This window comes from Amblyomma maculatum, chromosome 10 (assembly GCF_055883805.1).
Source record: "Amblyomma maculatum isolate TAMU_Amacu chromosome 10, ASM5588380v1, whole genome shotgun sequence".
NCBI classification, from domain to species: Eukaryota; Metazoa; Arthropoda; class Arachnida; order Ixodida; family Ixodidae; genus Amblyomma; species Amblyomma maculatum.
The window spans coordinates 30,656,202-30,681,851 of NC_139353.1; the positions used below are offsets into that span (position 1 = coordinate 30,656,202).

The 25,650-nt window shown below is 44.1% G+C and overlaps 1 protein-coding gene across 2 annotated transcripts; it reads left to right on the forward strand.

The window, feature by feature from the left end:
- The first annotated feature begins 2,443 nt into the window (after positions 1 to 2,443).
- Positions 2,444 to 24,218, forward strand: LOC146176047 (uncharacterized). 2 transcript variants are annotated; one of them, XM_084582376.1, is made up of 7 exons: positions 2,444 to 2,620; positions 10,723 to 11,030; positions 12,784 to 12,974; positions 14,646 to 14,792; positions 16,081 to 16,377; positions 18,307 to 18,636; positions 23,549 to 24,218. In XM_084582376.1, exons 2-6 carry the CDS (start codon positions 10,754 to 10,756, stop codon positions 18,571 to 18,573), a joined length of 1,179 nt encoding a protein of 392 aa, XP_084438502.1. In that variant the 5' UTR covers positions 2,444 to 2,620; positions 10,723 to 10,753; the 3' UTR covers positions 18,574 to 18,636; positions 23,549 to 24,218. The 2 variants fall into 2 exon arrangements, with proteins under 2 accessions (XP_084438502.1, XP_084438504.1); XM_084582378.1 differs by lacking the exon at positions 2,444 to 2,620 and adding an exon at positions 2,828 to 2,940.
- Positions 24,219 to 25,650: the final 1,432 nt, after the last annotated feature.

The window sequence follows — 25,650 nt, forward strand, 5'->3', positions numbered from 1 at the left end:
TATATATATATATATATATATATATATATATATATATATATATATATATATATATTAACCAGTCTCAATTTCGTGGTCCAAGACAGTGCTCTCTATATAACTCGTGTGAACAGCACATACAGCGCAAAGACGTGGAGAAAAATACCAAAAAACTATGTTCTCTAGTAATGAACACACATTTTTCTCAACATATGTGCTGCTATTTAGGAAAGTGCGCTTATCACGGGGTGGGGGACATGTTTATGTCGCGAATGCGCTGGTTACACGGTTAGTTACGGGACTCATACGTAGTGGCATCCCATTAATGCAAAAAAGACCCCTTTGGCAACTACATTGAGTGTTTTGTTGCCGCAGTTGAAACAATGACATCCGTATATGGATCGTTCGTCGTATTGTTTCGCCAGAAAGGATCGCTTTCAGACAAGGCCGAATATAATGCCTGATATCCCAATGTTTCGCCAAATCTTGCTTATATCGACTATAGCGAGCGGTGAATGCGGCGCCCACGGCGGAAACTCGTCGTAGGTGGCCGTGAAAAAAGAAAGGGAGGAAGAAAACAAAAAGTAATGCGGAAAGCGACGGCATAGACGCGGAACTCAAGCGTCAAGATCGCTGGATGATAGGAAGATCGATCGGTGGTTACATGCCGACCTCTGTTCCGGTGTTGTGATGCCGTAGAAAAGAACAGGCGTGATATCGCGGACCTGCGCGAATTATTTACCCCCTTGGGCCCACCCGCTTGCATTGTTGCAGGACTTTCAGCAACGCACGGTCAGCCTAGGACGTGCACTGACTTGACCCCGCGCACTCGCTCCGCCATTATAAACAGCGCTACACGCCCGGGTATATAGCGCTATATATGCATATAAGTTTATCGCGGCGGCCAGAGTTCGCAGAAGGCCTCGTGAGATGCCCACGCAACACATGTGGGAGGCTCCAGTTGTGCGCCGGCCAGTCTTGCTGGTTGCTTTTTTTCTTGTTTTTCTTTTTGTGAACAGAAGCAAGCGAGCAACGAAGACAAAACAGCCCACTGTTGCTTGCACGGCTGGGTGAGTCAGAGCGTCGCAGCCGGCTGCACACTTGCCACTTGCCGCCGCGCAGAAAGGAGCGAAAGAAGCTACGCGGCAGCCATGAAAAAGAAAGAAGAAAGTAATCAAGTGAAGGCGGAAAAGAAAAAAAAAAAGAAAGAAAACCGCAGGCCCGCTCGCCGTCTGCTACGTCTCTTGGAAGGAGCGTCGTCTGGTTCAAGCGCATTGCGCTCTTCCTTTGCTTGAGTTCTCGGCCGTCTTCGGAGGGTAGGCCGCAGTATCGCAGTCCCTTTTCACTCTGCTTTCGTTTTTGGTCGCCCTTGCCGTTTTTCTTGCTCAGCGCGTTGCCTCACGAGATGGCACGCACGGACGGTTTCCGGCTCTCACGACGATGAGCTCTCTCGGCGGCGGAATTTCTGCCGGAAACGACAAAGGAAGAAAAAATAACGGCGAACTCTCAAATGCCGCCCTAGTCGCTAACGCAGCCGAAGCAGCGGTTAATGGTATATGATGAGGAAAAAAAAAAAAGAAAAAAAAAAGTGGCCGCGTGGATGCTGAAGGCTACAGTCACACCTCGTTAATACCAACGATGTACAGCCGGCTAGGCGGCCGTCTAGTATTACGGAAGACGGCCACAATGGAGTCTCTTTCTTCCCTTTTGGAGGACGGGCATTGTGTTGTGGTTTTTCTGAAGGCTGTGCACTGGCAGTGACGAAAAGCATAACACGGGTTCATCGTACCGTTGTTGGCATTTTTATCGCAATAGCCTTGGCATTTTATCCACTCTTCTTTCGACGCATGGATGAATATTTTGGCAGTGTATAATAGTGCTTGGCACAAGGCGACGCCGTCTATCTAATGCTTGACTAAACAGTGTCGCTCTTCCTGTTACAAAAGAAAAAGAAAACTCGCTTAATAGAAGTCTCATTAAAGGCGGAGTAATCGAAGTTTTATCCCAGCTTAACCGCTCCATTTTTATTCTGCAGCTTTGTCAATGTTTCCGTGGAAACTCAGCAGACGTGAACACAATTTGACGGGCTGAACACTCGCATATAGTTGTACGCAAAACTGTCGGTTGAGAAATGGTTACGAGTGCTCACAAAGCGTATTTCACAAATCTGCTGCAAACCTGCGTACGCACGTATACACAGGTAGCAGGTGTACGATCTAGGCAGGGTGAAAAATATGGACTGCCACGTCCCAGCGGTGTGAATGGTTTGCTCCGCAAAAATTTACACGCCAACGTCATTTGTTTGTTTTTTTTTATTCAAATCTCGCACCATATCTCTTTTCTCTTCTCTACCGCTCTCGCTCCGACTCCTTCCCGAGCCACTCCGGAAGAAACGGAGCACTATGATAGGGTAGCGCGCGCCACGTGATTCGCTTTCCGCTTGCCGGTTGGTCGACGCGCCGGCCGGCGGTTCAGTTCGGCAGCGGCGCCTCGCATGGATGTCAGTGGAGCAGGCGGAAAAGCCTGCAGTGTTTTGTCGCTCGCGCTCGCCGCTATTCATTTCCGTGAACAGTTCAAGCTGTGTGCCGCTTCAGGATTGTTCCGAGTGTGCTAGACGTGGACGTGCAAGCATATCGAAGCCGTGAGTAACATAATGTGGTCATTTTGTGGCCGCCGAGTGCAATGTCTTTCTGTGTTGTGAACTCGCACACGTTGGCTTCAAGTGACAGTTCGCTCGAGGCGCTGAAGCGCAGCGCGGCTTTCTTTAGCGCCGGGCGTAGCCGCCTTTCCGCTATTGTCAGCGTCTTCCGCGCTATCAGGTCGACTCGGCGGGTCGTCGGGATCCTAAATACGAACTGCGGGAGGGGCTGACGGCAGATGACGGTGCCGACGGTGCTCAGTCTCGTATTCGGTTTGCCGGCGACGCGAGACACGCTTCGTTGCTCTGAGAACAGCATAGTTGTGAGTCATACGTGGCCTTTCGTCGGCTATGCCGTTGGCGCTTAGTAGCCTCCTCTTGGGTTTTATTGTTGGGCCCTTCGTCGATATTCTCGCCACTAAGCAGCGCAGGTATGCGCTATCTTTGCTATGTCGGCTCTCCTGCCGGCATTCAAGGCTCTCGCTCTCTCTGGGGCCATTGTGATGTGCGCGGAGCGGATTCTAGATAGTGGTGTGGAATGAATGGCAGTCTGACTCTGACCGAGTTTCACTATCTAATCCACCTTCGTAGCAGCGAAACAGGACACAAAGGGTTATCAGCCTTGATAGGCAGCGCTAATGTAGGACGACCCTTTTTTTATGCTGGTGTTTTAGAATAACTAGCTCGTAATATAGGAAACAAACACGTTCGAGGCCGTTGTGATTGGGTCTATGCAATTATATCAGTGTCGCACAGAGGTTTTATATTCGTTAAGGGATTTGCATTCTGTGCCTTGAGGTAGAGCTGCGCGTGCTAGAGGGGCTTTTTCGTCCTGTTCCTAGCGCTGTTTTATTTCATTATGCAGTACCAACTAGCCCGGCATCTTGCACTTCTGAACTTTAGCGCGTTCCAGATGCTAACCGCTCAATTTTTACACCAACTGCAGCTATAGCGCATTGTTAACACATGCTTTATCGATCTGCTGCGCGCGTTGATCCCTGCAGCAACTTGCGATGACAGCATCCCTCTCAAATCGCCTGGTAGTAACGTATTTCATTTATCACAATATTTTCTCCCGCAACGAAAATACGCACAGCAATTTGTCATCACTTCTTGTGCAATCACATGTTTCGAGAGCGAACGGTAGTACTGCTGTGACATCAACAGATATTGTATGCCGTGTCGGCAGCCTCTTATCTAAGACGGCTTACGAAGCGCGGCGTATCAATCTATCTTGACTCAGCACTGAACGCTATTGTAGTAGTGATAACATTGTCTGCGCAACAATTTCAAACTGCCAGGAACATTTGAATGAGTACGGAAAGCATACTCGGTCATATTCAATTCTCTAGAATCTCCCTTGCTTTCGCTAGTTTATTTATTTTTTCGTCTGAAAAGCGTACTCGACGCTTCTGGTTAAATCTTCAGCAGTTAACACCTTACCCTTTTTTTTTTTTCTATTTTACATTCCATAATGGGTCTTGCTTGATACAAAAAGAAATCTTGTTCTAGTGGTGCGAGATTTTTTTTTTTTTCTTTGTGTGTGCATGCGTGCGCGCGCGTGCGTATGAAACTGCAGGCCTAAAAGCACTTGCTGCTGGGCTTGTTGATTTCGGTTCATAATTAAATAGTTTTAAGGCGCAACAACAGCAAAAAAAAAAAAAAACAGACAAGACAAATAGGTAGGTGACGCTTCGTCCTGTCACCTACCTATGTGTCTTGTCTGTTTTTTGCGCCTTAAAAAGATTTATGAAACTGCTGGTTATACTATTTTTGGTTTATCACCCCTCTCCGATTCTCTGGTGCCTTATTTTGCGGTCAGTGCAGTTTCTCTTCGAGCACAGTGGGTGCAATTACTAGACCGCTCCTATATTTCGTTATATGACGAGATAAGGACACGGGATAGCCTTGCGACGGCTCATAAAAGAGCTGCGCTCATACTACGGGTGGGGAGAACCTTGCTCTCAAAGCTTTCTTGCGAGCGCCGGCACTGCTTTCCGCGTAGACTCATTACTCGCCCGTAAGCAGCAAAATTAAAAAAAGACTAAAGAACCCGGGCGGCTAACACGGTTTCTTTCTGCCTTTGCGAAACAGCGGGCCGGCGAGTGTGAAGCGGTCGTCGAGCGGCCGGGCAGTGTCCTCAATTTGTTTCGTTCGCTGCGGTCTGCTTCAACACGTCCTCCGAACGACTTTAAGGAGCAAGTGGCCGTGAACAGGAAGTGCTCAAAATTCAAACAAAAGCGGCCGGGGAAGTTAGGCTGGCTGCTTTGTACGACTGGCTATGCTCATGAGCAAGGTACCGTATCTTCACGATTATAGCCCGTGCACTATATACAAACATTTAAGTGCTAGCAGCACGGGTCGTCCCTACTATATAATGGTGTACTAGACACCTGTTATTTTTCGAAATCACCCTTGTAAAAGAATTGGAAACGGAGCTTGCATACATTCAAAGCGAGAAACAGAAAAAAATATAGTTTTTGACGACGCAGGGGACATCTTTTGCGAGGGATGCCGGAGTAATTTCGATGCGCGTAATATGTCAAGTGCCTAGTACTGTCTGCTCTGAGTACATCGAAATGCGGAGGTTGGGTTTGGATACTACGGCTTATGGTCAAGCGCTGAGTGCCACTTAGGAGCCACTGGGGCAGTTGTTCACGTAGAAAGCGCCTAATCGAAATCCAAAAGGCGAAACTAAGTTAAATTTTACTCTAATGACAAGCGCATTGATATATATTTTCCTTTACCAGAAAAAAAAAGGGGGGGGGGGGGGGGAGACGGAGGCACCGAAAATTGCTCGCCCCCTCCCTAGAAAACCTCAAATTACACGTCGAACCAGAATTATAGGTCCCGCGGGTGTATAAATCAGAGCGAACTAAAATCTACTCGTTAAGCTTGTGCCTTTACAGCTTCGAGCATGGTATCGTGAATTTATTCCTTGCCCAGTCCTACAATTTCTCAACGAATGATGTGAAAGGTCACACGCGAACAGGAAACAAACCGCGGGACAAGCGCCTGTCTTAATTGTTTTGTGTGCGTGTGCTTTTTCAGTACCAAAGATGAATGCGAGATTCTACTGTGAATCTGAATTGATTCTTGATTATATGCTATCTTGATAATTCACCTTTCCACTGTTCAAGTGGGAGCACGTGTATGATTACATGTAAGGCATGTCACATGGTACGGTTTGTTTTTCATGGTTGCTGATTCGTTAGATTTTTCGCTAATTTTAAGTCAAATTTTTTTAGTTGTGCATCTGGACCCTCTACAGCCTATTTAGTGGCTGGGTATACAGCACTCTTTTTTTTTTTCTTTTTTTCTGCTAATGCACCTCTCGTACAGGGTGCGGACTATATTCCGGAAATTACGGAATTCGGGAGGTTGAGGGGGACTCGTGGGAGAGGAGGGCTGCGCGCGTCGTCTGCTTCTGATGCCGGGAGCGCCGTCAGCAACGCGTCGCGCAAACGAGACGTCGTGGTCTGGCCCTGGACCTGCCGGTTTTCGCCAGCCATATTTGTCGAGCTTCAAAAAGTGTCAGCCTGCGCTCGTTCGTCTCGAGCCCCAGGGAACACAAAAAAAAAAAAAAAAAATGCCGCGTAAGCGTCGCGATAACGATGTGCACACGGGCGTAGTGTGTGCCTGTCTCGTCCGGTCTGGCTACAGTACGTGGGTACGTGCTGATCGCCTCTCGCTACGCTTTGTAGCTACGCGGCGACGTCGACCGACGTTCCGCCAAGGCCACCGTCACGATATGAAAGAGCGTCCCCACCTGCAGATTTGTTGCCAGAGGATCGCAACAAAGGCCAAGCAGCCAGCGTCCGCTGCTGGTCGCGATGACTCAGCGCAGGTCGCGTTCCGCCGTTTACGGGGGAAGAGCGTCGTCGAGGCGCAGCTTTCGTGGTCTATTATATGCACCTTGTTTTCTTGGCAGCATTAACGCCGAAACTTCTGGGTACTCTTGAAGGTGTCATATGCGCAGCTGGCGCTTTCAGTTCAGGTTCCTTTTTAGAGTAATTTTTTTTTTTTTTTTTTTTTTTTTTTGCTGTACAGATGGTTTCGTTTTCTTCATTTAACAACATACGATATCTCGTCAACCCCATACTACCCGTATTATCTGGGATATTAGACCCCGAGCATAAATTGTAACATATGTATAAGGATTTAGACAGTTAACCCAAGCGAAAAAAAAAAAAAAAAAAAACCGCTTTCCTGCTCGATTATGGAACCAGAAATCATGTCCAGCTGGAATGTTTCTAGCTGGAAAATGTACGCATCCAGTCAAGCTCCAGCTGAAAAATTTCCAGCAGGAAAAAGTCAATCCAGCTGAAAAGGGTACGCCTGAAGAAAGTCTACCAATTGTGTCTATTTTATGCGGGAACACTTGCAGTGTCACTTTCTGCTTTTCGCCTATTATCTGAGAGTGAATAACGGTAATTTTTTTCCCCTTCATATCTTGTGTGTTGCCATTTCCTAGTTGCTTTCTTTAGCTGCTATCCTGTATCTATTGATTGCTCATATAGCAAAGGTAAAATGGGGTCTAGTGCTTGGGAAACTGCCCAATTAGAACTTCTGTCCTTTCATCTTTTGAGGTCAACAAATAAGAGTACCCAAAGGCCTGGGCATTTAAATGGTGCTGAATTTCATTCACCTACTGCTAAATCGCAAATATTAAAAGTCCATAGTCGCCGGACAGCTTGATCTGTGCGCATTCTGAATTAAGAATGGTTGCACACACTGCAGATATTTTTTAATCTAGTGCCTTGTTTGTATAAGAGATAATAATCCAATGAAAAAAAAAAAAAAAAAAAACTACCTAGTTGGGACCAGAGGGGAAATCATTTCCTTCAGATTGGTCATGATTGAGTCAGGATTGAAACCAATTGAGTGCAACATGACTTTTTAATTGGAGCTATTTGGCAAGCCTAGTTTGCCATATATACAGTCAAACCCTCATATAACAGCATTGCTTTGAGCAATATATTGGATACAACAATGTACAGCCTTAGCACTGTCAGTTGTACCATGTGTTATATGGTGAAATAACCCGCATATAACAATGCTGTAATAGATTATCATTCGACAAATTTGGTCACTGAGCTCCAATCCTAACAGGAAAGACCGACTTGTAAACGATGCGACCGTGCAAGCCAAACCATATCACGAAGTTGTAAAAATAATCAAGTCCCTGCTGGACTTGTTCTGCGCTAAAAACATTTCGCTTGGCTGCTTGCAGAAATTGACGCCCTGCAGAGTTGTCTGGATTTCCGTGAAGCAGTCAAAGCTTACTTATTACAGGTTTCTACCAGCAAATAAGTGAAAGCTGTAAGCTAGTTCCCCCTGAATGAAATTTTCCAAGTTTGTCAACTTTTCTTTCTTGTTTCTTATTAGCCCGATTGGAACAGTTATTATAACAATATTTTCTTGGCACTGCAATATTGTATGTGGGTTTGGCTGTACAACCATTTGGTCTGCCAACTGCATCCAATATGAACATCTGCATATTTGACAAATGCGGCAAAATGAACAGGGTTGTTATATTACACATTAAAGTAAGTCTTTAACCGCTATGCTAAATCTGCGATTTTCATAAGATGTGGCGCCCTGTGGGGAGTGGTTGAAAATTAGTCTTCTGCTGGTTGAAAACATCCTTGGGAGACGCAGCCACCTGCCAAGTGGCGATGTGTGTACTTGACAGCTACTGCTATCTGTCGGATATGCTCGCCACTAATGTGAACTGCGCATGGCTTCCGCGATTAGCTTCGGTTGCGCTAGTCACAGAGACGAAGAAGTTAGAACTGCACAGGCGCAGAGTGGCCTTGTGAAAAAGGCAGATTGTAATGAGTGTTGCAATGCTAAATGCAGACGGTAATATGATTCTATCGGTTTAATCGCTCAGTTCTTCACGCTGAAATTCTGCACATGGACAGTATACCACCGTCTATCACTTTTTAATACCAATTTGGATGATGCCTTTGCTTGATTAGATCAGAGTTCATTAGAAATCCATGTCATCGGCAGCATTGGCAACCCATAGGAAGCCTTCTTTTTGGCCGCCTATGCTGCAGATGACATTGATTTTGAATAAATTGTGATCAAATTTGACGGGCGTACGTAATCTAAACTGGTATTAAAAACAGTAGACTGTTGTATGCTATCTGTGTGCCGAAATTCGGCATGAATAAGTGAACGATTTAAATAACTGAGATAGTAGCATATTACAGTTTGTTTTGCGGGGCAACAGTCGGCATGTCATTTGGGCTTTTTCCGCAGTTCAAATTAACTTTAATAACTGCACTCAACTGACAGGCATCACTAGCCCCAATATGGCAGTCGTATATATGGAATAGGTATGTGGGAGGAAATGTGTGTTTCATGAATATGTGTTCAGCTAATGTTAGCAGCATTTGACATTATGCGCATGTCCCTCATTTTCTTGGCTTGATTTCTATAGAGGCATGCATAGTTGTCGCAATTTCCATTCCTTCGTAACCATGTCTGCACTTTAGGGTGTCGTCCTCACAGGTCGAGCTTTCTTTTGCACCTTAATATCGCTCATGTTCAGCATTTTGCGCACCTTAATATAGAGATACCTACATTTTGTGAGCGTCTGTTTGGCGCAATATTACCTGTATTAGACCTAATTTCTGGAATTGGGAAAATCTCAATTGGTCCAGCTGCGTGCTAATTTATGATTGAAAATTCTCAAATTGGTATCAGTTGGAAATTTCTCTATTGACTGGGACAATAAAAATATAATCACATAAAATGACTTTGAACCTAGGCCTATACATTCAGTGTGCACAATTGAAATATTGATGGATGCATGATGTTGATATTTGATGACTGATTACTGTAAGAGGGTCTGTGCAGAGCATGAAGTCGCCCTCACTGTCCAAATACTTTGCACGTGGCATTGGTGGTAATACAGGACATTGTTTGTCGCTATAGTCACGGGTGCTGCTGGTAATCTACAAGGTTAAATGACATAAAACACAACCACAAAAGTAAAAGCTTAACACCTACTACTATAGCTCAGTTGGTAGAGCATACAACTCATGGAGGTCATGTGTTTGTGCCCTACTTGTGGCATGTGCTTGTTTTTTCTTCTTTCTTAAAATGATTACATCACTAATTTTCCATTGACCAAAACTGCCAATTAAAGTTCCCTTCACTTTCTGTGGTTTGTTTTGTTGGCTAAGCGAATGTCAATTATTTTCCTGCTTGACTTGTTAATCATCTGAGGAGGCTAAGTGCTGAATACTGCCTGCACTGCAGTGGGTAATCATTCAAGAACTGAATCCATTCAGAATTCCTGTGCTATAAAAACCATGTTAACCACTTTGCCACAATGGATGATTCTCGAGTCACTATCAGTTGTACAAACATGGCCAGTGAGCTAATTACCAAGTTGCTTGTGAACTGAAGTGCATTTTAACATCCCATTAAAGGACAGTAGACACCAAATTTTGATGGCATTTTTTTTCTTGTTAATGATCGTAAGTCATTCCTGTATATCGATTTGCATGCAGTTTTCGCCTATGCTAAATAATTGATAACTGAATTTTCTTTTCTCACCAGTTTCGGTTTCAACAGCCGAGAGATGGCTGTAATGTCACAATCATGTCTTGATGCACGAATGCAAATATAGCGATATAATTGCTCATTCTTCGCTTGTAGTGATTCTGGTTCTTGAGCAGGCTGGCTTTATCATTGTAGTGAATTCAAATACATATCAATTATTATATATCTGTATTTTAGTCCCTCGCATGACCTAGACTTGACTGTGACGTCGCAGCCATCGCTCGGCTGTTGAAACTGAAACAGGTGAGAAAAGAAATTCGATTATAAATTATTCAGCAGCCGTAGGCGAATGTGACGTGGTGATCCATGTACAGTAATGTCCTAGGCATCATTACAAATGATAAAACACAAATCGAAAAATTAGGTGTCCATACTCCTTTAATGCTCTCAATGAGCTAGGCTTGCAAGTTTAATTTCTGCTTGTCCCACTGCACTCTGTTGGCCACAGTGAGGACGGTGTGAAAATGCTCAGTAAAGCAGGTGATCATGGAACACAGTGCTAACTGCGAGTTGCCTTACTACAGGGGAGCAGGTACGTCATAACCTACCAGCAGCATGTCGGCCTCACGCCTGGAGCAGATGAGAAGCCAGTTCCAGCAGAACCTGCAGATACGTAGCGGCCTGCCTCGACCGACAAGGATCCCTGGACCAACATCCACTGCTGCCAAGACCACAGCTGCTTCCAAGCAGGTGGCTACCCCTCCGCCTTCGTCAAGGGTGAACGGCCTCAGTCCAGCAGCTGCACCTTTGTCGGCCTCAACTCCACGTGCCAGTGTCAATGGGAAGCTTCAAAATGGCAGTGCTCACAAGGATGCCTCAGCCATCAGAAATGGTAATTCAGAGCACGCTCTGACATATGCGCTAGTCATAGTACAGTTATGCAGTGCTTCAAATGTTCCCAGGCTAGATGCTTTGCGCTGGTTATTTCAAGTATGAGCCCATTCCAATTAGGCCAGTTTCACCGTTCCAACAGATTCCAAGGTTGCGCATGCTGTGTGCTTCCCCCATGACTACACTGCTCCATTCAGCATCTGTTTGGTGGGACTTGTAGCCCAAGTATAAAGAAAGAGAATTTTATCTTACTGTTCGGTTATAAATTATTTATTTGGGACGTTTTTCCTATTTTTGTGAATCTTCGGCATAACCATTCAGAGCATGGGGTATTTCTCGAAGCACTTTTGTCAAGAAGGCTTCTTCTGGCATGCCTTTTTATAGGATAGTCTTTTCTGCTATTTACGCTAACTACTGTTTTGAGCAGGCTCATAGGTATCTATTTCACTGAGCAGTTTTTGCTTCCTACTAAATCACTTGTGAATTCTTTGTAAAACCAGTAAGGGAAGGGAAGCTGTGTCAGTGTTTTTGCGCCAGTTCAGAGGTTCCGATACCGCGTAACCAAACTGTGTTTCTGCACCAGTGTGATATGCTGCCATCCCTCGGGAGAGCTCCTGAGTGGCATGTTTGGTTTATTGCAGAAGTTGCAGGCCAAGTTTCATGTGTTTGGCAATGTCTGACCAATAACTAAAGACGTTCAAAGGATTGCTGAACCCCTCTTCTCAGCTGCTTTCCATGTGATAAGGATTAGAAGACAGTGACTGAAATTTCGTTGCACGCAAAAAAATAATTGGGAAAAACTAAACTGGGCACATTCATTAATGTATGGTGAAAAGCTAAGAAAGGCACAGCATAGCGATACACGATTGACATAAGAGTGCTGGTCGTGTAGTGTAGGCAGTCTTGCTCTTCCTGATGTGCGAAATCATTCTTGGGTTTGGGTATCTAGCAACATTCAGCACAACTCGACATGTGTTGCTTGGAACAAATACATTTATAAAGGCAAAAAAGATTCATTGAGGTTTTTGCAATGCACCCCCTAACTGCACTGTGAAGCTAAAGATAGGGGGTGGGAAAGTCTAGAGAGGGTTGATCAAATATTTAGAATTACTGCACAAGGGTGTCGATGTATTTCGCCTCCATTCATAGGTATGTGCCTTCCGCAGATTCAATCCCCTGAACCCATACCATGAATATCATGAATATCCCATGGATCCATCCTATGGATATGGAAATGCCATATTCAATAATCCACCATGGTAGCCACAAGTTAAGAAAGGAAACAGCAGCGTTGACACAGAGAAAAGTGATTCAGACCATCACTCAGCCAAGGTGCTACCGGCAAAAAAAAAGGTTGTCTGTATCTGTGACAGATATCACAAGATTTAATCATTGATAATCGCTTTGAAGCTGTTTTGCCGATCTCCGTTATGGTTTTAACCCAATCCATGCATCTTGGTTGATGTGATGCTCAATATTGCTGCTGCATGCCACTTGGTGCAAGTGGTGTCCAAAGAGTGGCATAGAGTTGCTATAGTACTAACATTATTGCGTGTCCTTGATGAGTCGACACCATTTATTGTTGCAAAAATGAGACTATCATATGGGGAAATTTATTTTTTAAATTGTTCTGCCAGTTTACTCAGTGCCACAGTCGGGGATTCTTTTATTTATAAAAGGAGTTTTTGGTTGATGCAGGAAGAAAATTGTCGAGAAAGTCTGAGTCTGTCGCTTTAATTCACCAATATTTGCAGGGCAACACAACGGGACACCTAGGCCTCTGACCAACGGGGCATCACCTGCAAGGACCCCTCTTTCGAATGGCACGCGGCCGCATGCAACTCCTACGCAGCAGACTCTACCACCTGTTGTCAAGGGTGGTGTTCTCATGACCATGACGACGACGCAGCTGCGGCAACTCTCCAATGGACATCAAAACTCTTGTGTATGTTCTTTTTAGTTCTGTATGCTTTACATGTTTCAGGGAGGAATACTTATTACAATTAACCACTCTTTGACAGCAGCTATAATGTTGCAAACCATGTAGCACATGCGGACAGGGTGAAACATTTAAGCCGGGGTCTGTTTGCAAAAGTTTTTGTTATCAAGTTTGCGCCACCAGAAATTAATCCTTGACAGCTGGGAATGTTGAAAAGGCACCCATTTGCTGACACAATTTTTGAGGGTGCTGTATACATAGTCATGCCCCATAATTGCACAATTACGGCCGCAATTATTGGGGACAGCTCCAGTTCAGACTTTTGTTTAGTGATGTAACCTTTTTAGTGTGTACAAAGTTTGTTAATATGTATGGAAACTTACTGTTGGTACAAGCAAAAATACAGGCCATATCAGTACCCATGCATTTCTGCTGTGTTAATGTGGACAGAAAATGTGCATAAAGAATGCAGATAAATTCAGAATGGATTGAAACAGTTCTGCTGCACTAACTGGATGTTTACATAAAAAGAAATGTCCAAGTGATGCCCCCCCCCCCCCCCCCCCATTTTTTTTCCAAGCTGTGCGTGAAAATAAACTATAGCCTGTGCTACGTTAAAAGCTGCAGTCAGTAGTGGTCTGCTGACTAAGTATAGACGTGCGCTTGCACTTTGTAGGATTAGAGCAGTCTCAGTATGAGATCGCAGTGAGACATGCCATCAAGGTAATGGTGATCCATGTAAGGCACTTGCTGTTTTCAAGAATTTGTCTAATTTTTAAGTCACATCCCATAGCTGTGCATACAAGCTCAGCTTGTCTCTGCTTTTTTCATCGTAATTTTGTTGTTACGCTTTTAAGATTTGTAGTTGCAGACACACTTTGTGGACAGTTTTTCAAGAACCAAAGGGCCAATCCTGTATTGGTATTAACTTGTGGTTTCCACATGGCAATGGAAAGGCATATTGTCACCTCGATTGACATTAATATTCAACAAGCGGTGCAGTGTACATGACAGTGTAGTAGTAGCTTATGCTGTAGCATGCAGCATTTTTATATGCTTCAGATCTGTAGCAATTACCTTGCAACCTTTCGATTGTGCTTCAAGATCTCTTTTGGGGTTCTCTGCAGTTTGTCTGTCATACAGAGGTTGTCTGGAGGCAGCTGTTATTACCTCAAAGGTGCAAACAGAAAGGAGGAAAATGTATGAAATGCCACCATGCTTTTTCAACATTAAACAGTAGATCACATAAGAGGAAGGTTTTGTGACTTCTTTGTGGGGCTCTTCAACAGAGTACTTCCTGTAGTGAAATCTTAATTCAAGTCGGCGATTGTCCAGATAGGCCACCCCGAGAGTGGGGCTTGCGCATTTCAGACGTGCGCATTATGACAGGCGCAGTGGCAATCTAAAGTCCCCTGTGGCTCCTCCTAAAAAGCATGCAGAGACTTGTGCATGTATAAGGGGATTAGACAGATTTGGAATTAGTCTTTTTTAGCTTCAGGGACCACCATTGGTGAGCTTCTCTCTTGTTTCATTACTTACTGTGGCTAGCTGACGAGGATGAAGTTCAAGGCCATATGTGTCTCCTTTTTTTCTGTACTTGGGTATTAAAGTCGGAAAGGGTGACTTGCACTGCATCCAACTTGCTATTGATTGAGCAATGAGTGTTTTTTCTTGCAGGGATCTTCAAAGCCTGCAGCCAAGCCCGCTTCCACTCCAGCTGCGAAGACAGTCACCACAGTAACACGAACATCAGCCATGCCTTCAAACAGAGCTGTCGCAACCAAACCCACTCCCAAAGCTCTCTCTGTGGATACGCCAAAGAAGGCAAGTTACACTGCCGAGACAGTTTTACTTGAGGTATCGTCTAGCTAACGATAGCCAATCATAAGTGGTTTGTAGGAGGCCAGCAAGTCCAGTGGTCATTCATGACAAAGAAGGCACTACTAATTGGACAATTTTATAGGGCATGGATTTGCAGATTTACCTGAAAGGTACAAAAAATGTGCTTCATCCACTGGTAACTAAACCGAGCTAGCGAATTGCAAGGCAGCTGTGTATACAGTAGATTTTTTTAACCAAGAACATGTAACCTGCGAGCGCTTGTTGCCAATCGCTCCTTCATTTCTACGGTGTCACTTTTGTTCTTATGAACTGTTCATTCTCATCATTTGTACACCTATGCAAACAACTTTACATGCTTGAATACTGACAATTCTGATCTTTTTTGTTTGTTTCCTTACTCAGGTGCATGCATTAATCCTCTCTAGTGTTGTCCAAATTTATCAGCTCTACTCTTTTGACTACCTTGTTTGCTTGTACACTGTGTGGATCATTGGTGGCTTGTAAATTGCAATAAAAATTTTCTCCTTGTCAGCAGTTGTAAAATCTGTTGAACTCTTCATCCTTGGCTGCATTCCAATATTAAGCCATAATAAATCTAAACTTTTTGTTGCTGGCGGAGACTTGCCGCATTGCAACTGTGATCTTTGTTGAACAAAAATCAAGGCAGTAAACTAACATGCCCTCAACTGTTATGCATATTATGTTCATAAGAAATGTTAACAGCGTGGCACATACAGGGTGATCCACTTCTACGGTCACTGCTTTCAAAGCAGCATTGCGTCAGATGCGGGCGCTTATCAAAGCAAAGCGATATATTCACAGTGGTACGCGGAGGTGATGCTTCGCATGGCCTGCCGCCTAGCTTTATAGAATGGCCGGGTCGGACGCAATGCTGCTTCGAAAGCAGTGGCCGTGTTATAGCTAGAAGTGGATCACCCTGTACATGCTCCCTGTTCAAACTTTTTGTTGTCACGTTTATGCCTGGGTTTAGAGTAGTACATTCTTATATTTGGAAGACTCTAGCAAATTCTTTTCACACCTAAGTATAAGTGCGGTAGTAAGAATTTGCATTTTTTGTCACCTCTGTGATAGAGCTTAACTGAGAAAACTAACTAAACTTGTCTGTTTATTTTAGGGTAGGAGGTTCTTCCTTCTTTCATATTGCATTTTACTCACTCCAAGAGTGTGAACAGCACATGCAGTATCTAGTTTTGTGGCCAAGAGTACATGGTTTCTTGTATGTAAATTTGCCATCCTATCGTGCCTGTAGCCTTCCACAACGGCAAGACAGGCCCGAACTGCGAACGGTGCCACATGCAGTCCACTGAGGACACCGGCAGCAGCGAAGGCTTCTGTGCCTCCCGAAGCCAGACCGTTGGGCCCGAACCAGGAGCGGTGTGACATCTGTGGCCGGGGTTTCAACAAGGACCGCATCGAGAAGCACAGGACCATCTGCCAGAAGGCGGCCACCAAAAAGGTGAAGGTCTTTGACGCCACCAAGATGCGGACCAAAGGGACGGAGGCCGAGGCCTTTGTCAAGAAGGGCCTCCACAAGAAGGAAGTGCCTGTGAGTGGCTGTTGTGTTGGCATCCTGCATGGTCTGCATGGATTACTCGGGTGATGGCTTCTAAGCTTTACAACAACTTGGTGTGTGCTGCTAGTATAGGTGCATGCATTTTAGTATGTTTGTATGTTTTCCATTTTACAGCTCTGGTTGTAATGTGTGTAATCTCCATTTCAAGTCACTGCTGACATTGGCAGTGGGTGAGAATGATGAATTATTTTGACGCTATTTCTTTTTTCATTCTGTCTACCCTGAAGCAAAGGATGCCGTTTTCCTACTGCACATTTTTAAACTAGTAAAAGACAAGCTAAGGTAAAGGACAAGCTTGGAGCCAATATATAACGAGCTCACACTGGGGTAAGTTGTGACAGGAATTCTGTGCTCGTCCAGAACTGTAGTAGCGAGAACTGCATTAATGACATATGCTTGTCCAAGGCACTCAAAGGGGTCAAGAATGGCAAGAAACTTCATATGATTAAGTTGGCTGTGTACCATATCTCAAAGGTAAAATGGCCACATCTTTAACACTTAGTTCACCCGTCCCAGTCTTCTTAATTCCGATTTCATTTCTGCCATGCTCGCTTGCAGGCCAGATGTTCACTAACAGTGTGATCCTCTAATCTTCCACTCAAGTTTCCACTGTTAGCCATTCTCTCTCTCAACCATGTGCTATGAGTGCTCACAAGTTTTCGAAACACCACAATAATGAAAAAACAATTTTTTTTGGTCTTTGGAGGCCCTGCTAAGCTCTGAGAAATGGATTACGCGTGTCACAAAGGGAAATGCCTACCATTGCCATTCATTCGGTGAACAGGCCAGCAAGATTAGAAAGGGCGCATTATGCTTGCAGACACACTTTCATATGGTGCTGAGTGTTGCTGTGGTCTCTCCATTTTTACTTACCTGCGATCTTTGCTACTCGATGCACCGAATCCATCATGGCGTTGCTTTAGCCATTCAGAACTGGGAATATGAATCCGAAGTGTCCTTTGACTCATGCTTTCTGGTTTATGGAGCAAGGAAACTAGTTCTAGATCACACTTTGGATATGCTTTAAGTGGCTTAAACATCGTGCTAACGAGTTTGCAACTCGAGGGGAGAAAAAGAACACTGTTAACTGGGGAGAAAATGTGAAGTACCGATGCTGTTGAAATCAAACCTGCCTCTATAGCTCGCGTACGACATTGTGTTATTGAAAATCAGGCCACGGGTCCAGGCGAGTGGAAATGGATTGTTTTAGTTGGTTTGTATGGTTTAACATCCCATGTGAAGGACACCATAATGGAGGGCTCTGGGAATTTCAAATGGATTGGTGTGTGAACCATGTAAGAGCTTGTAGCTGTCTAAGAAGGAGTTGTGAACACGTTGTGGCTGCATGTAAATGGGGAAAATTTAAGCATGAGATTAACTACAAAGACTGCTGTCCTCAATAATTCATGTCAGGGAAGTTTTAGGCTGATACTAAAGAGAGGAAGTCGGTATGTTGAAGAGAGCCTTGGAGGTATGTACAGGGTCGTCCACTTCTAGCTATAACACGGTCACTGCTTTCAAAGCAACATTGCGCCCGACGTAGGCATATATCGATGCAAAGCGATGCAAGCTCGGAAGGACCCGGGCGTGTTGCTTCACATGCCTGCCACTAAGCTAAATTGCGTGGCCGAGTCGGACGCAATGACGCTTTGAAAGCAGTGACCGTGTTATAGCTAGAAGTGGACGAGGCTGTACATGAAAGCACATATCTTAGGCCCTCTCTACAGTTATCCAGACGGCTCACTTGAGAAAATCTAGTGACAGCGCTAAACATTGGTGATCCAGCATCCATTATATTCTAGGTCACCTTGGTGATACCAATAGCCACACTATACATGTGAACTGCCCATGTGTGGAAGACAAATAAATGCTGACAAACCGTTCCCTCCCCTCTTACCCCAGCTGAAGAAGCCGAACTGGCGTGCCAAGCATGAGGAGTTCCTCAACGCTGTGCGCCAGGCAAGGGTGGTGCAAGAGCACCTGGCCGCGGGCGGCAAGCTGTCAGACCTCCCTCCACCGCCACCTTCAGAGAACCCCGACTATGTGCAGTGCCCAAAGTGTCTGCGCAAGTTCAACGAGACCGCTGCTGAACGGCACATTCCGCGCTGTAACTTGGTCCCCAAGACCACAACGAGGAAACCTGCCACCGCTCTCAATGGCCGCAAGTGACGGAGGGCTACCAATTTTATTAAAGGGTTGCTAGTGGCCTGGCCGTGCATCTGTGACTTGGAGGTGAGCACATGCCGCACTTTTCGATTCCTTTTTGGTTTACAGAGAGCAGTTTTCACTGTTCATGAAAAGTGGCACCACTGCAAGAGTCGCAGTTGAAAGCTTTAGTGTGCAGTGTAAACTCCTGCTGTGCAGCGTCTGCACAAATGTCAAGTGACTCATAAGCGTTGAAACTGTGGCACGCGTGTCTGCTGTTGAAGCAATATGCTGAAATCTAATAATAATTGGTTCACAGGAAAGGACAGGTGCAGTATCTGTCACACTTGTTCTGTAGACACCTGAATCCTGCCGTATGAAGTGAAAGGGGAAAGAAAAAAATGGGTGCCATTAGTGGAAGGCTCCGGAGTAATTTCGACCTCCTGGGGATCTTTAACCTGCACTTGTTTCGCCTCCATTTAAACACAGGCAGCAGTAGTTCGGATCGAACTCGGGTACTCCAGCACAGTAGTTGGGCGCCTTAACATTGCATCACCACGGCGGGGCATGCTGAAAGCTTTGGTGCAAAATTGCGACACATTTTACATACGGGGCACTTGCGGCTCAGGTGTTTTTCAAAAAAAGTATGGTGCGAGTTCGTGCTGTATTTTGGGAACATAGCATGTCTGTTTTTGGTTCTATTAAGGTGAAAATGTTAGGAACCACCCCCTACACCAGCTTGTTTCAGTGCCAACAGTAGCTGGCGGTATGTGAGGATCAGTTGGTGAGCGCTAGTCATCGAGCTGCTTATTGCATCATTTTTTGCATTGTATTGAAAAATGTCTTGTTGTGGCACTTGAGAAAAGCATGCAAATGAATTCCTGCATAGAGAAAGTCAGTGTATACATTCCAGTCAGGACAAGTGGGACCGATTGGCTGTTTTAATTAAAGCGGTAACAATTGAAAATCCAGAAAACCATTGTTTCTTGATTTTGCATTACGGATTGGCTCCCCAACTTGGTTGCTCCAGTATCAGTTGGTGGTCTTTTTTTAAGTGCTAAATGGCTCTGAAATTTCAACTCGCATTCCTGAGCACAGTTCCTGCTTCCATTCTGATATTTTAGTTTTGAGTTTTCTTTCCAGTTTAATTTGAATTTCCAATTAGAGCCCATTCCAATTAGACTGTTTTTCATGTTCTAAGGTTTTTCAGTTGAATTTGTTGTGTGAATTGGATTCCCAGTATCACGTGACTCATTTTCCAGTTGACCTGTGAGCTAGAATTTGCACTTCCACATTTATCCTCAGTTTGAACTCACGCATAGCAAAAACGGGAATATCAGATTCCAGTTAACTTTGCTATTGAAAACTTTAACTGGAAGACAATGATTTCCTTCAAGGAAATTTTCATACCTCTTTCTACAAATTCAGAACAGTGACTTAGGAGATATTATCGGTTAAATACCTGCTGAATTGTTTTCATCATTTCCTTCATCATGGGACAAGATTGAAATGATTTCACTCAGCAGACAGTTGTAACTGGCCTCAGCAGGAGGGTGTAATAAATGTACTACTATGCAAGTAGGAACAAGATTGTGTTCAGTGGATACATAACTGTGCTCACTGTAGTAGCTTTTGACTGTATAGATGTGTGACTCACAATTGCTTTCCTTGATGGCATTCCACCGAAGCAGGGAACCCTCCTAATTTGAGTTTTGTAAAATAAATGTCACAGGCAGCGCATCTTCAAGCAGATAAAATGGCTCCATTAGGATTCCAACTGGTTTTTGCCCAGTTAATTCTCAAGGTCTAAAACCTTGCATATACCACTCACGGAATCTACTCATAAAGAATAGTGTCCACTCATGAAATCGGAAATCACAATTAATTTAATTGGGATCCAATTTTTTAAAGGAAAGTTCAATAGTCTATGATTGAAAATGTCCTAATGTTATTGTCTTTTCTTCTCTTTTTTTTTTTCATGGGTTTTTTTCTAGCATTGCTAACTTGTGGCTAGCATGGAACAAATACATCGAACAGTCAATGTTTTTGTAAAGCTCGCTAATGTACCAGGCAGTGGTGAATCTTATGTACAATTTTAGTTTTAGGAATGTACCAGTTATGAGATGGAAAAGAGCTGAGCGGGCTAAAAAAACTAGCTGGAGTTTGTGATACCCCGGTTAATATCGAGAGGAGGAAATGGGCACAGGGTGGGCATGTGATGCACACAGAAGCTAATGGATGGTCTTGGCGAATTCTTAAAGGAAAGGCCCAAGGATGCAGGATCGAATCCCGGCCGCTGCAGCCGCTTTTTGGTGGAGGCAAAAAGTAAGACTCCCGTGTGCAGTGTGCGTAAAGAACCCCGGGTGGTCGAAATTTCCGAAGTCCTCCACTACGGTGTCTCTCATAGCCTGAGTAGCTTTGGGACATCAAAAACCTACAGATCAAACCAAACCTAAAGGGAAGAAATACGATGCAGGCCGTACACAGCATAGTCAGATGAGGACAAAATTAAGAAATTTGCAGGGATAGGCTGCAGCTGGCATAGTGCAGGGCTAATTGGTTATCGTAGGGAGGGGCTTTTATTCTGTAGTGGACTCGACTGGTTGAGAGAGTGGTCATGTAACTTGTCATAAGGGCCACCAGTGATGGTGATACCACAGAACTCTTTAGGAGAGGAGTGAAATGCAGTGTTCTTGCACAATGTCTTACCGTATCAAGATTTAAAAACACCTGCATATGTTCGAAAAGCATGCATAAATGCCTTGTAGTGAAAATATTGTTAAAATTTCAGCTGTGTACAAATACCTTCTCTTCAACCATAAAGTTTTGCCATAATCTCTCCAGGCCACCAAAAGCACTGCTAGGGCAACATGCCAGTGAGTTCAGCAGCTTGCTTGAAGTAAGAGGTTTTCATGGGATAGCTGGTTCGTGTTCTTTTAAAATAAGTGCTCGCTCAATTTAGGAGCACAGAGAAAAGGACAAACGAGACAATCCCCAGGAAGCAGATGCCTCTCTCGTTGTCTCTCCACCTTCAGCAAATAAGTGCACACTTAGTTGCATTATATATGGAATTGAATTATAGATTGCTTTCCTAGTGGATGCTGGAAGATGTAGATGCGAGGCTGGCCACTCGGTCAATTCCAAGAACGTGGGATCGAATCTCGGCCGCGGCAGCTGCTTTTAGATGGAGGTGAAAAGCTAGGTGACCATGTGCTGTGCGATGTCGGTGCATGTTAAAAAAACCCCAGGTGGTCAAAATTTCCGGAGTCCTCCACTACGGCGTCTCTCATAGCCTGAGTCGCTTTTGGACGTTAAATCCCAAAACCAGACCAAACCAAGCAGCTGTGGAGGGCTGTGAAGGTTACTGCAAGTACAACTGAAGCCAGCGACAAAATATCTGGCACTAGACAGGCCTGTCATCATGGGCAGTCATCAATGCCTCTGGTGCATTAGAGTTTTCAGTTTGATTGTGTGGGTGTGACACTTTGCATTGGCAGAAAAGGCAAAAGATTAGGAATGATTAAAGCTGGATATTTCGCCTGGTCTTTACATTGTTAGCTCGCCACTCTATTATTCCATCATGTGCAGAAAGGAAACTTGCTTTGCTGAGTGCATGAGACCACTTGACAGAGCACTGGAAGAATAAGCTTGCAGCAGAACCGTTCTCCACTACCGAATGACCAAAGACCCGAATTGAGCATAATTGTTGTACTACCCTTTTACTGCAGGCGTTTAGCAATTGGTTTAGTCATGCCTCTCATCAAAGCCTCTGTTATAAACAACCCAAACCATGGATGGTTTTGTTTTGGAAGGTCGAGCTTTTAAAATGTATGTCTTCTTATTATGGAAGCTCTACATCTAGGGAGCAAATATGAAAATGGAGTGTTAGTGAGGCATGACTATGGTTACACAAATGTAATGTGGGAAGAATCTGAGGAAGGAAGCAGTTATGATACATAGTTGCATAAAAGTACATGACCTGTTAGGAAAAGTTAGTGCAATATGCATGCAGCTGGAGATTGATCTTGGCTGCTGCCATATATGACTTATAAGGAGTATGCACCTGCATCACAGTTGCTATCTAATTGCCTTATCGCTGCCTAATCCGGCTTGTGATGTTGAAGCTACGCTCTACAGCATAAAATGGCTTCAATGACATTGCTTGAATACCTTCTATAGGAGGGTAAGAAGTTGAGCAGTTTTTGAAGCTTGGTTGATTATTGCACCTAAGGGAACACACATGCACACGCGCACACACACACACGCGCACACGCACACGCACACACACACGCACGCGCGCGCGCACGCACACGCACACCATTGCTGAAGCTAGGACCGGTATTTACCCAACATATGACTCAAGGTCAACCAACTTATGTCACAGGTAGTATTAAAGCACTTGCATGCACCTTAAATGGATTAATTGGAAACTGAACAGTAATTGCATTCTTGATATGTTTCTTGATTCTTGATAAGCTGAATATTGTCTTTCAGCAAACAGATCAGGTATCACGTGGTGTGTAAATTGTAAGGCCACAATAAGTGCAAGGTTGCCCGTAAGATTATTCTGAGGCTGCGAAACCAGATTTTAAATTTAATTTTTACCTAATCAGGTGACGTACTCGGACCACCTCATCCATAGCAGCCAAGCTCCAGTGAAGCAGTTGTTAAATCCCTCACCTAGTCACATGACATCTTCATGCCTGCGATCAAGACGATTGTTCAGTGGCCCCAGGTAGTGCTAGGGACAAAGAAGACGACGAAGCGCTGTGGTATGGCAAGGAAGGCTTGCTGTAGGCCCACTTCAGCAGCTCAAGGTCAAATGCGAAAGTGAATAACCTTGGCAGTTGCAGTGCGAAGAGTACAGCTACACTCTAAAACCCTAGGGTGACCGTCTAGCAACCACTTGTATTGTGGACAGAGGTGAATTATGACATGACATATAAGACATAATACATTTGAGTGCAGAAACAGTAACCGTATACTTATTTTCATGCAGGGCCTGTTCCTTGGAATTTGTTGCATCTGACCCTGGACCTGCCATGTGCTGTTGAAGTGCCGTTGGTGTCCAGTTTGCTGCCAATATTTTGTATGCCTGCAGCCATTTTGTGCCTTCAGCATGCTTTTTAGGTGCATTTCAAGGACAGAGAATGCAGTGTTGTATGGAGAGGAGGTCCCGGTGACCTGTCTTTATGTTTTAAATTTGTTGCCTGCGACCACATCATTGACTGGTGATACTTTCGGCATTTATTGCATTAAACTGAGATGAGCTTGCTGCATTTTAGCTGATTATAGATATGGCAGTTAGCACGTTCCAAAGAATTTTTTCATTAGTACGGCATCCTGGAGTCCATAAAAATTGAGTTCTTGCAGGTATTGAGGAACAGTTGGTGTATTTGGATGCTAGCTTGGACATTTTCACATAGAATAGAGAAATGTGAAGGTTTAAATTACCTGTTTACATTGCGCATTAATAAACATGCTTGGCTGTGTCGTCGACACTTTCTTGATGCTTTCACTGTTCCTTGTCGTTGACTGAGCTTGCAGATTTTTCTGCCTGCTATGATGCGGTGCTTGTTTTAGTGTTTATATAAATGAATGTGACCACAATGTGAATGGTGATCCTTGTGAGAAGTGGAAGACTTGTAAATAAACGCATTTTCTTGTAATCTGCTGTGCATTCTCTGCAAGTGAATACTTCATAGCCAGTGAATGGAAGCGCAGGCGGCTACAAACTTTTGGAACTTGGAAGGCTTGAAAAAGCTCAATTTCATCACTGCACAACTTGGCGGCTACAAACTTTTGGAACTTGGAAGGCTTGAAAAAGCTCAATTTCATCACTGCACAACTTGACAATAGAGCATTCATTTTTGCATTTCCTCAAAGGAGCAGTGCAGAGAATGCCCCTTTTTGTGGGTGCATGCTTAAGCTATTGAGCAGTTTATCACTGAAATAGCTTATAACTATTTCGTTACCACGAGAAAATGGCACTTTTTCATAAGTTTCAGAAGATACTTTTTGCCAGTACAAATAATACTGCAGCATTTAAAATTGCATGTAATGGGATGATTTTCCAAAAATACAGGTTACAAAGCAAGAACATAAGGGAACACAAAACGAAATCTGGAAGTTTCCATTTTGTGGCGAGTTGATGAAAATAAGATGGAAAAGCCATGATATCTACAGATGCATTATTACCAAAATATTTGGAATATACATATATTGAAGATCAGTAAATAAACTATGCACTGTGCCCTTCTTCAGTTACAGAAGAAAATCTACATGTGAAAACAGCCTCATTTTTATGCGGTGAAGCAGTTCCTGGTTTTCGTAGGCACCAAAGCAAAACTGCTGCAAACTAGCCATAAAGGACGGGTATACATGTTGGACACGCGGCGGACCTTCAGGAATTCGTTTTATAGTAGAATAAATCCACCCGAACAGAGCCAACACTCACTAGTGAATAGCTGGCGCCATTTTCGGGTAATTATCACTAATGAACACCGCCAGGTGACAAAGCCAACTATTTGATTTGGTATTTGACTTCCTAAAAGTCTTTTGACCACAAACATTTGATGCTGCATTACCACGAGTGGCAGGTTGTTTTTTTCAAGTGCAGCCACCACGTTTTCTTTCTCAACAACACATGCACATTAGTAGTTCTCAAAAAGGTCCATCAAAAATCGCAACTCTGCCAGAGCGGGAAATTGTAAACTGGTTCTACAAGTGCAGTGCCTAGACTACCACTAGGTGGCGCAAGGTCACGAGATGATTCCAACATGTTGAAATCGGTGATTTAAAGCATCGATCACTGGTGATCGAGCGCTATGTCGCTTTGTGTGGTGAAGTGATTAAGGAATGCAATTTGAGGTACATATGGCAGCGGTGCAAATCCTTATCGCAAACTAGCATTCAACATCACTAGCAGATGCATGCCAAATAAGAAGATCAATTTTAAGAACTCACCTGCAACAAAAAAAATTGGCTGTGGTTTAGCTTCGGTTAAATTTAGTGTGAAGCGATAGCTCAGGCCGAGGCGCGCTTCAATTATTTTTTGTAACGGTTTGCAAAGACTGTGAGGTGCTATGACCTATGGTTGAA